Here is an 11,644-nt window from a genome sequence, read left to right as displayed (position 1 = left end):
TGATATGTAAAGACTTTTGCATAGAAAAAAAGGTTAACAAAGTAATGCATAAAAGACCGACTAGGTACAGTATTTTTAAAACAAATATTTTAAAGTATATTTTGCATAATGTTTAACATTCTCAATGCTTACTGCTTTCTCCACACAGCAGAGAAATCAAGTGCATAATAATACATGCTGTGTTTTATTTTTACTTTTTTTTTTTTTTACATAAAATCTCTAGTTTTTGACTCGATGTATTAAAATACTTAGGTTATTTTAAGTCACTGTAATAAAAAATGAAAGCAAAACATTTTATGCAGCACTAGTTGTCTGGGTATTGACAAAATAATTTACTGCCATCCCCTTTAATACATTCATTTTGGTTTGGAATCAAACCCACATTACAATGTTGGCATGTTAATAGCCAATTTAAGAATTGTCCCTACCGTAACTTCATTCATACCCAGAGCGATTGTTATCCCAGAAGTTGATAGTGAAAAGAAGAGGGATCTTGCACAGAGTCGGCTGACAGTAAATGTCCCATTGCAGCTAAATAAGTTAATTTCAACTCTCACAGCACCGAGTCTCTCGCATTGACATGAGCCGGCCATATGGAAGTGTGCACGCTGTAAGTAGGTGGTTACTCCTGGGTGCATGACAGACGCGCTGTTTGTGCAGATATGAGCTAGCACTGTATTTAAGCCATAAAAAAGGGTGCCTCAAGGCTCACAGGCAGTGCTGAAACGTTCATTAATCCGAGCACTGATAAGATAATCGCTCTTACCGACGCTATGCTAGATGTCACAATTTGGCAAGTCTGTACAAAGGAAGGAGACTAAGCAAGCGAAAACCAGGCCTGCCAGACTGAACGTTCTCTCTTGGCAGTCTTTGGGCTAAGCGAACCTGGCTGCTAAAAGAGCACACTCCTTCCTGGAAAGATACCAACGTCCTGAAGCCGCACGCAGGACTCTCCCTCTCTCCCAGACCATTCCCATACCTGTGCAATGTTATTTGTTTTAGCAGAACACACATATATATATATATATAAAATTTTCTTTTTATTATCATTTAAATGTCAGGCACTTAGGAAAGTTGAACTCGTTTTCGAGCCCCAGGAGACCTGATAGGTACGATCCCTCGCCTCTCCGCCAAACACGGAGGCATAGCCGCAGGATTATTCTTAGTGCCTACGCATCTCCCAGGAAACATCCGCGTGCCGAGGCGGTCGCGACGTTTCCAAAAGCCGCTGCCTTGAGGTGCCCTCGGCGAGACCCGCTGGGACGAGCAGGGCGCCCCATGTCCCCTCTAGCACCTGTGGCAAGGGCAGCGCTGCTGCCATGCCCCCGGGGTGATGGCATCCCCTCAGCCCTCAGCGAGGACAGGCCACCGCAGGAGCCTCACGAGTGTGCACGTGTGCACGCACGCGTGTGCATGTGTGTGTGTGCGCAGGGAGAGGAGGGAGCAGGCTGCGGAAAGGAGAGGGGGCGCTTAAAAGGCTCCCACCTCCGTCCCCCAGGGCCGGTAGGGCTTGCTGCTCCCCGCACTGCCAGCCTGCTGGGGGCTGGCAGAGGCTGATACAGCCAATGGCGGGGTGATGGCCGTAGCTGCCGCCACGGCGGCGGCGGCCGCGCTCGGGGGCAGCATGGGGAAGGCACCGGTGAAGGAGAGGGGGAAGCTCTGGGCAGCAGCGGTGGCAGCGGCGGCGGCGGCGTGAACGGTGGCTGAGAGGGAGAGGAGAGAGGTAGAGAGCGGGGGGACGCAGGGAGCCACGCTGCCCGCGGAGGGGACCCTGAGGGCGGCGTCGGCGTGGGCGAAGGTGGCGGTGAGCAGCGCGGAGCCGTGGGGAGGCACGTCCGAGGAGAGTCTGCACGGGGCGGCCTCGGGGGCATGGAGTCCATTGGGCTGCAGCAGGGCGGCCGGGAGGTGGTGGAAGGCGGCTGCCCAGTGGTGGGGGTGCAGGGGGTGGTGGTGGTGGCCCATGGAGGAGGTCATGGCGGCGGCTTCCCTCTGCGAGGCGCAGGTGCTGAGGTGGGACACCAGCCTGACGCGCAGCGGGTCGGAGGTGTCGAGGCCTTCCACGGATGTCAGGTACCTGGCGACTTCGGTCAAGCACTCCCGGAAGCCGATGCTCATGAAATCCATGGCCAGGGAGTGAGCATCGAAATAACCTGCAAGTTGAGGGCAAAAGACGCGCTGAGTGCCAAGCCGAACTCCCAGCCAACATCAGGCGGCACGCCTAACTTCCCTCAGTCCCTGGGCTTGCCACTTAACGGGTTAAGGTCAGCAAAGAGAAAAGTGTGTTCTCCGGTCTGTAAATGATTTGTGTGACCATTCCTGTAACGCAATAGGCTACGGCTTGTTTTTTTTTTTTTTTTTTTTTTTTTTGCATTCTGTATAAATGGAAAGAATTAAGACCATAAGTACTCGTGGCTCTTGAGAAGATACACGATGCCCCTCCTGCAATACCTCAGGAAGCCTCTGCAGTGTGGTGCTGACCCCGCGTGTGAGTGAGGGAGACGTTTCTACGCACAAAGACGATCAGACAGCTCGTGAGCACTGTGCTGCCTTTTCTTCCCTACACCCACATTCACATCAACGCTCTTGAGCTATTTCTTGATGTTGTGAGATACTTGTGACTGCTGCTGGAGTCCCATCTACTTCACAGAGTCATTAGGACAATGTGGCATACGGTGTTATTTAACTACAAACTAAAAACATCTTGTCATGACTCTGCACACACACAATAAAAAGCTTTACTGAGAAAACGTTTTATGTAATGCCATTGCTAATTTGGAGATGGAAGACTGACGGTCATATGGCCCATGAGGCATTTCAGCAAACAGCAACTGGAGCTCCACAAGCTTGGGACAAAAAGCATTTGAAAAAAAAATATGTTTTATTAAATGCACATGAGAAGATACTCCCTTTCTAAAGGGTTTAGTATCAAATCCAGTGGTTAAGCTGCACCCCTTCAACTACAGAAAACAACTCTGCTTCAGTTTAAAGTTATTCTCCTTGGGAAAATAAAATCCTATCCACTCTCAAGCTACCATGGTGTTTTTTTCCTCTTGCTTTCAGTGAAACTTTTTAGGTATATGTGACTGTGATGTGTGTTAGTATAGAAAGATCAAATGCCCTTATTACGGAGGACGCTGGCAGCAATACCTCGCACACTCTGGCATGAAATAATCTATGTATTTCTGAAAAATTCAAGCCACTTAGATGGCTGCTTTCACTTTTGCCAACTTTCAGGCTAGAGAAAAGCCTTTCTGTGGCTGCACATCCGCATCGTAGAACGAACGCAGGCACATTTACAGATGTCAGCCCTAATCCCCAGCCTACTATACACCACCAAATTTCAGCGGTGCTTTTGACTCAGGCTACTTTGTCCACCCGACGCTGTACAAGACCCCAGAAAAACCCTCGCCAACTAGCAGATTGGTGAGTACAACAGGTTGGGGATTTTTGTCAGGACACAGACTCCTCAGTCACAACCAAACAATCTGAAAACACAGCGATTTCAGTGCACTTTTGACAAAAAAACAAGAGGCAGGCAGGCAGTGGGTGAGCTAGTGGGTGCCTGCCTGGTGGCCAGCAGCTTGGCTTGGGGACTGCCTCTGCGCCACAGGCCCCAAGGCTTCCCTCCCTCTGGACTGCAGACATGAGGGACGTGGCTGTCCCCAGCTCCCCCCAAGCCTGAGCTGGCTCTGTGATGAGCCCTGGCCGTGCCAGCTCCTTGTCAGTCTCCTACGAGGTGGCCAAGACATGGGAATGGGAGGACACCAGCCAAGTGACTCGGCACCCCCAGCCCACGAGGGGACGGGGCTTCAGGCACTCGAGTGACGGGGCAGAGCCATGCACCCGTCCTGCACAGCCACCAACGGCTCCGACCCAGGTGTCAGTCACCTGAGATCAATTTGCACTGAAGCTGCAATAAAACGACACCAAGGTCCCAGCCAGCTACTTGCTGTTGGCTAATTGCTCTTCCCCTTTGCTTGCTTGTGCTGTCAGCAAAAAGTGCTGGCCCTGGGCCAAGCAACAACTCGACACGACCACGAGACCATCACCTGCACCTGCGTCAAAACACACCGAGTCCACGCAGGGCTGCAGGAGCAGCAGCTCCCTGCCTGACTCCCTGCCTCCCTCCCTGCCTGCTGCAGAGGCTCCAAAAAGCCGAGGCCACATCAGCCTTTCTGCTGCCGTGCCCACCTCAGATTTAGCATGCTGAGCAGCTGCCAGCACCACCCAGCCTCGGGCATCCTCAGTTTGTGTGCCAGGAAGAGGAGAACAGGCTGTCCCCAGCTCTCAACTCAGGGCAGCGTAAGGGTACCAGCACCCATTTCTCCCCCCCCCCCGCCGATAACAGCTTTTGTCCATAGACAAAATGATGGAACTCATGTTTTTTTCTGATCCAAGGAAGTTTCTGGCTCAGAAGATGAGTTATGAAGTGGGAATAGCTACACTTGCAAATTAAACAAATGTCAGCCTTAAAAACACCCCAAGAAATTGTATTTAAAGCTGTTACTTAGGGTGCAAAGTAAAACATTAAGCGAGCAGGAAACATAGGCTTAAACTTTGCCCGGTACTAACTTGCAGACCTCTTTTCTTAAAGTTTGTTAATCTGCGCAGTGAGATTACCCTTATCTCTGGGTCAGAAGGAGAAGATAAAGCCACAGCATTTGTGAAACAGCTAAGTGTTAGACCAACATGCCACCCACTATGGGCCCCGGGGCAGCAAGGAAGGCTCCGCCACACTTCGGAGGCGGCTTTGGTTGCCCATGGGTGGCAGTGGGCTTAAGCAGGCACCTCTCCCTGCACCCTGACAGCCCTCACTCTCTGCCTGACAGCTCCCATCCACAGCACCTCCACCCCAGCACCTCCACCCCTGACATATTATCTGGGCCACCCGACCTGACTTGGTTATAAAACAACCGCCCACACTGCTTGCTTTGGGTGGGGAGGCAGCGAAGGAGGGCTCCCGTTAAATTCCATGGGGTTCACCTCCTGGCCCTACCGCTGTCGGTACAGATTCTGGAGGGGGGAAACTGCTGCAGCTTTTACGAGGAATGGTGCAGCATGATGCACAGGTCAGGCTGCAATAGCCGGGCTCCGTGTTGCACGGGGAGGATGCAACGAAGCAACAACCGCTGCCCTCGGCATATGAGCCTTGCTCACTCTGGGCACCAAATGAGACGGACCTTGTGGAGCAGCAGCGTGCAATCATGTAATTAAAGGCTGCACCACCACGTCGGCACACGAGACGATCTGGATTCAAATTGCATAAGCACGATAAATTCTGGTGTTTCGTAACTTTCAAGAGCGTCGCTTTGCCAACTAAATAGTGGCCTTTAGAGGACATTTTTCCCTGCATGCAGTGACATAAAATTAACATTTTTGTTAGGGTTTATTTTGCACATTTGCCTAGAATATCATGGGGTGTGTCTGTTATATGAAGGGCAATAAAATCCCTTTCACCTCTAACAGAATGTGCTATCCTTAAATTTTAAGCTTAGATGAACTCCTAACAAAAGTCTCTTAACACCTAGAAAATACATATATCAGCTCAGTGTTAATTTTTAACAAATAACAGAACACCAGCCTCCAACAGGCTTTCCTGTAGGAAACCATTTGTTGTCATGCACGTGCTGACTTTAAGTCGACTCCTGTAATCACCGCAAGAAGGTACAGAGAGATGCAGTAACCCAATCCCGTGCTAAAAAATTTTTAGTTTAATTAAAAAGAAAAAAAAAAAAAAGGAGAAAGCAGAAGCAGTAGCCTCTTTTGTAGCCGGTACCTACATGGCACAATGGGTCAATGAAAAATTGTCTGGTTTCCATCACAGCAGTTTGAACCATAACCACGACTAATGGCACGTGAGACGGTGCTTGCAGAAGGCAAGCAAGTTTTCTGCTCCCAGTAACTTCCAAAATCACGGCTCCGGAGAGTACCTCGTGGGTGGCTGAAATCGCTTGGCCTCCAGCCTCGGGACTGTCAGCTTGCACAAGCGAGGCGCGCTCGGCTCACGGCAGCCGGCTGATCGAACGGGTCAGCCAGTGCGGCCCCTGCGTCACGCCAGTCCTGGCTGAGGAGGAACTACCCAGACCTCTGACAAACAAATAGAGCACGTAAATAGGAGTGCAGATAGCACCGCTATCAGTCTGCCCGCCGGCCTGTCTGATACCTAGAGCTGCGTATCCCGAGGCTGGATTTTGTTCTGGGGGATGAGGCTGTCTAACCTCGCATTTTACAAGTCTCTCCAGAACAAAGCAAATGCACCAACAATAACGAAAGTTCCTCTCCATCCACTTCCTTTGGTATAGCTGCTGTATAATGAGCCTTAACATTGGTTTTGCGCTCCACAATTGTTGCCACAAACCTCCTGTTTATGTTTGGTGTTTGTGTATTTGTTTTGTCTCCCTGTGCAGATTTCAGTGCTCTTTGGAAACCCCAAACAAATCTCTGACTGGGCTGCCTGTGAATGAAGCCTTTACTCCCACAGTGTTATGAAAGCAAACACAAGCCCAGGGTCAAGTGCTTCTTTTGTCCCAGTAGTTCTTTCCCACGAGTTCAATCCTGCCATTAGCATTGATTTCCACTCCTTTAATCTGGAAACGCCTATCACAGCTCGTCAAAGCGCTTTTTGCTGAGATTTCCCCAAGTATCAGAAAAGAAACTGTCCTCTCCTTACCTTTACCTCCGGTTGCCTGAAGCATCTTCAGATGATCCACTGTCATTTGCAGTATTTCCGCTTTTTCTAATTTGGCAGATCCCTTTGAGATAAGAGACTCGTGTAAATAAAGGCTTACGAGCACTAGAAACTTGAATTTGATATACTTTCCACTGAGCTCAGCCTTACGGTTTCAATTTCCCCTATCACTAGGACATTCTCAGCTTAATTCTTTCATGAGCATCTGCATCCCAGACATGGTCTGAGGACTAATGCTGTCTCCTGCCTAGCGATACAACCATCAGCACCAGCACAACTTGGCTTTACTGAGGCTACAGCTCAGTGTAACTGGCCTTGAAGCTGGTGCAGAGATAACATCTTCATGAAACGAGAGCAGCACACTACTTCCAGCATGTTCTCTTTAACCAAACAACCCCCCAAAATGAATGGAAACCCATCAGAACAGGTCTGCAGAGTTAGTGATGAGGACCCTGCTGCAGCATTTTTTTTTTCTGCTTTTACCAGTAGGTGTCCCTGTGGACACACACCGAAAAGTATCCCTCTTCCTTAATAGCCTATTAATTTTTGACATGTCATTTGGCTGCTGGATATTCTATTCTCATTCTCTACTGAAAAAAGAAACAATCACACAGCCCACGGCTTTTAAAGTTATTGAGAGGCCTCATTTGCGGGGACATGAAGCTGAGTGCCATGAAAAAGAAAGAGCTCAGCTCCTCTGTCAGTGGAACTTTCCTGTTACTGGGGATGGCTCGCACTGCTATGGGTGCTGGAAAAGTCTAAGACGCAAACCCAAAGGTAGTGTTAATACATTAATCTACCAAATAAATAAATAAATACATTTCCCTGGAATATCTGGAGCATGACCCTGCAGCACGGGCAGGGAGCTCGGCCGCGGGGCTCGCAGCGGGCCGGGAGCCGGGCAGGAGGCAGGTACAGAGGGCAGGCGGAAGCGAAGCAGCCCCCGCTCAGACACTTCAGTGAGCTGAATGTCAAGGAGCTGACAAAGGGCCGATGACTTTGTCCTTGGCATATCGCAGAGGAATGGCAGGGGTTTCTGAACAAAACGCGTCGCACGCTTATTTTTACCCCCATCCATGTTTTTTTTTTTTTAAGATTCTCTTCCTGCTTTCGGCATTTCCTTATAAAATTTTGGTGCACTGGTGAATTTTTGACCAGAATTCGGCATTTTACATGCGGCTACATCTTGTGCTTTTCTCAGACTTCATCTTTTCCATAGACACAGTACAAGCCGTCTCAGTGAGAGTGACTAATAGCTAAAAACTGCATGTTGCTGGGTAATTTCCAAAGGCTCTGTAGGACTTGTTTTATAATGTTTGTGGTTTTCAAGAAGTAAACAATAAAATGGGACAAACAACTGTTGTCTCTTGCCCCTGTTTATCTAGCTGGAAATGCCTCTGTCGCTCCATTTTGCCAGAGCCTACAGAAGGGCTCGGCTACCACCGCAAGTTATTAAAAACATATTGCAGGTGACACAAGGGATGCTCTCACTATCATTGCAATACTCCAAATTTCTTTCTAGCTGTCTTTTGTTCTTGTAAGAAGAAATGTAACAGGCCTCGTACAGGGGGGTGCTAGCTGCTCTTAGCTACTCCAGAAATTCAGTGCCCTACGGGCCTGGTCTCAAAGTTTACTTTCTGTTTTTTATCTTTGATTACGAGGAAGTCAGCCTCGTTATTCTCAGCTGGTGCCTCTCGCTGAGGCTCAGTGTCACTTGCACAGATCCACAGATCTGATATAATCCATAAAACGGGAACAATGTTAAATACTGCACCAAGACCCCCCCAGAATAAAGAAATCAAGATATGGAAGAGTAACTAAATAATTTAATTTGAATGGCAGAAGCAAAGTTCACTTTTTGCAGCACTGATTGTATTCTAAGCTTTGGGCCTGCAACTTCACAACCTAGGAGCTGAACCCAAGTTCACCGAAGTCAGCTGCATCCTTCCAGCCGTCCCATTGAACGCTTTCTCACCAAAAGTCCTCGCAAATACCGCTGACTTCCCCTGCTCACACTGCCTGGGCCTGGTCCTAAGGCACTGGTTCTAACCAGCCGTTTTAAAACCTGAATCATCCAAACAGCCTGTTCACTTCTTGGGAAACCAGACCCATTAGTTTGCCACTGAAATTGCAGATTAAAAATGAAGGCTCCCTAACGAAGGGACAAAGGAGGCTAGAGATTTATAAGGAAAGCTAATCAACATACAGGTTTGGAGGGCTTGCTTGTTGTTGTTGTTGTTGTGTTTTGTTTTTTTTTTTTTCTTTTTTTTTCTTTTACTATGAAGTAAAGTGCATTTTTAACAAAACCACTACTGGAATTCATTGAAAGAACAGAGGCAACACGAACACTGTTACCCTTAAGGGAAAACAAGCCAAAGAATGGAAATGTTTTTCAGCTTTATGATGAATTATGTTCCTAATAGTTTCGCCACAACAAAGCATTTTATTGAAATGCCTGCTTTGTGCCAGATCAGGACACATACAATATTATTTTAATGAGCTTTACAAGAGAACTAACATTGCCAGATGAGATACAGAATAAAAAAAAAAAAAAAGGGCTTACTTGTTTTTCAAAAGCAGTTGGCACAAGCCGCCTCAGCTCAGATAAACTGTTATTTATACGATCACGGCGCCTTTTCTCTATAATCTAGTCCCAAAAACAAAACACATTAAGTTTATAAATACGTTGAAGGGCAAAATCTCACAGCACACATGCAAATTGTCGCACGGGAAAAGAATGAAGCAAAACATACCCCTCTTCTTTTCTTTCGGGCCATGATCTGAGACGTTGTTGTTGGGGAGTTCGATCGGATCACAGAACTATTGCTTTGCCTGCAGAACAAGAAAAGCATGTCAGGTGCTGCACGGCTCGCCACCGCTCTTTGGAGATACTTTTGGTCACCGCATTAAGCATTCCCAGTCCCCTCTTGACTGTTTTAAATGCTGGGAGGAGAGGCTTTGCACCGCACGGTGCTGTTGCAGAAAGAGACATTGCAGTTTTGCTTGCTCCACTGCCAGAACCTCCGCTGGAAATAAAGTCCCTGTCTGAAGACAGCTCGCTGTCCAGCTCAGCCCATTTCGTCTTCAGTGTATATAGCCATGCCTATAAAATACAGTCTGGAGAACCGAGTCCAAAGGAAAACACGGGTATTATCCGCCCGTGCTGGCAGCAGTAGGTGCATGCAATGTCACAGCTCCCCCCGGCCAGCCAGGTTTTGTCGCTCCCGTCCATCACCTCGATGTCCATGGGTGCCCGCGCAGGAAGCCGGGATCCCTGCCCACGGCCGCGGCTGGCCCAGCACCAGGAGCAGGATGCAAAACCCGCTTTTAAAACTGCACTGCCCACAAGTATGGAAAGGTTTATCCTTCTCCACGAGGGAGCAACAAGCGCGGTGGCCATCTGGCTGTCATTCATCCCCCGATGCGGACAAGACGGCACCGGTGGGCTGCCTCCGAGGTGGCCACAGCAACCCCAGCCCCGCGCAGCTCCCCCCGGCCCCATGGCAGCGAGCACCCCGGCCCCGGCCACCTCGGGCTCGCCTTATTTCCAGCCTCGGACCCCAAGCTCCCGGCTGCAGGGCAGCGGGACGGGGGGCTCGGGGGCGGCCCCGACGGGGCGGCCCCGCGTTGAGCCCATCGGGGGGGCTCAGCCCCCTGCCCCCCGGAGCACTCACCCGGAGTAGTTGTTCTCGCTCCCCACGTCTATAGTCTCGTCCATGTCGCTGTCTGAGGTAGTTTCCTCGCAAGGTCGCTTCATGGCGGGCAGGGGACGCAGCTCGGAGCCGGGCCGGGGGCAGAGATAAATAAATCCGGGAGCTTCGGGCCGTGGAGGGGGGGATTTAGGGGGGGGGGAGGAAGAACGGCTCCGGCTCGGCTCGGCACGGCTCGGCACGGCTCCGCACCGCCAGCAGAGCAAACCCTCTGTGAGGCGCTTTCCCACGCCGCGGCACAGCCTCAAGCCCGACGGCCCGCCCCCGGCGAGGCCCGCCCCGTCGGGGGGCACGGGGACGAAGGGAGGGGGCCGCCCACCGGGGGGGCGAGGGCACGGCGGGGACCGGACCCCGGCCCCGGAGGGCGGGGGGCGAGGGGAGAGGTAAGGCGGGGATGGGGCGCGGGGGAGATGGGGTTGGGGGGGGGGGGGCATTTTCCTACTGGCATTTGGGGGATCCGGCCCGCCCCGTCCTGCGAAGCCCCCCCCGGGCACCTGGAGGGGGGGAGCCGAGCCTGGGAACAATCCTGCTAGGAGCGGGCCGGGGGATGCTCGGCTCGCCGGAGGATCCGCAGCTGCCGGCTTTTATCCTGCTTCGCTCTGGGATTTATTTTCTTTCCCCCACTGTTTGTTTGCCTTGCGTTTTCTTAATCCCGGCTCCCTGACAGAGCCCGCTCGGGGCGCCGTGTTCACTGCCTCCCTCCCGGGCCCCCCCCCGGCTCCCCCGAGCCCTTCGCCGCCTGCCTGGGAGCCTCGTCCCGGACCGGGGGAGCCGGGGGTGACCCCGGGGGGAGCGGGGGGACGGGGACGAGGCGGCGCCGGGCTGAGGCTGGGGCTGAGATTGAAGCTGGGGCTGGGGCTGAGATCTGAGGCTTGAGGCTAAGGCTGAAGCTGAAGCTGAGGCTGAGGCTGCCCGGCCCCGGAGAGGGCGAGCACCTGCCGGAGGGCGACGGAAACTGGAAGGCAGCTCGTGTTCGGCCTCTGCTGGAGCCGGCGAGGCCGTGTTCCCGGCCGGCTCCCCCCGCTGGAGGTACAGGTGGCTGGGGTGGCTTGCGGGCGGCGAGGGGCGATGCTGAAGGAGGAGGCAGGGCCGGCTCTGCCGTGCCCTCCTGCCCTCCGTGCATGCGGTTGCGTTTTGGTGGCACGCCGGCTGTTTTGGTGTTTCGTGCGGGTGTCGCTGCTCTGTAAGGAGCAGGGGATTTCGTGCCCCGTCGCCCTGCGGGACATCCTCGTCGTGCTCGCAGTCC

General features: G+C 51.7%; 1 protein-coding gene across 1 annotated transcript; it reads right to left on the bottom strand.

The window, feature by feature from the left end:
• HEY2 (hes related family bHLH transcription factor with YRPW motif 2) lies at positions 1-10,506 on the bottom strand. The gene is made up of 5 exons (XM_082758217.1): positions 10,363-10,506; positions 9,442-9,520; positions 9,252-9,335; positions 6,671-6,752; positions 1-2,150 (listed from the first exon to the last, which is right to left on the bottom strand). The coding sequence occupies exons 1-5, from the start codon at positions 10,443-10,445 to the stop codon at positions 1,471-1,473; spliced, it is 1,008 nt and encodes a 335-aa protein (XP_082614343.1). The 5' UTR covers positions 10,446-10,506; the 3' UTR covers positions 1-1,470.
• Between the last annotated feature and the right edge of the window lie 1,138 nt (positions 10,507-11,644).

This window comes from Aythya marila (genome assembly GCF_965140915.1).
Source record: "Aythya marila genome assembly, chromosome: 3".
Classification (NCBI taxonomy): Eukaryota; Metazoa; Chordata; class Aves; order Anseriformes; family Anatidae; genus Aythya; species Aythya marila.
The sequence above is the reverse complement of the archived record's forward strand: the minus strand, read 5'-3'. Positions and strand labels throughout refer to the sequence as shown.

Bases quoted from the DNA above. Each gene is read 5' to 3' on its own strand.
- HEY2 (XM_082758217.1), bottom strand. From the start codon at position 10,445: ATGAAGCGACCTTGCGAGGAAACTACCTCAGACAGCGACATGGACGAG. The intron at 6,753-9,251 runs GTAAGCCCTTTT...CTTATCTCAAAG, and splicing joins CAACTGCTTTTGAAAAACAA to GGATCTGCCAAATTAGAAAA. The intron at 2,151-6,670 runs GTAAGGAGAGGA...CTCAACTTGCAG, and splicing joins TCAGGCAACCGGAGGTAAAG to GTTATTTCGATGCTCACTCC.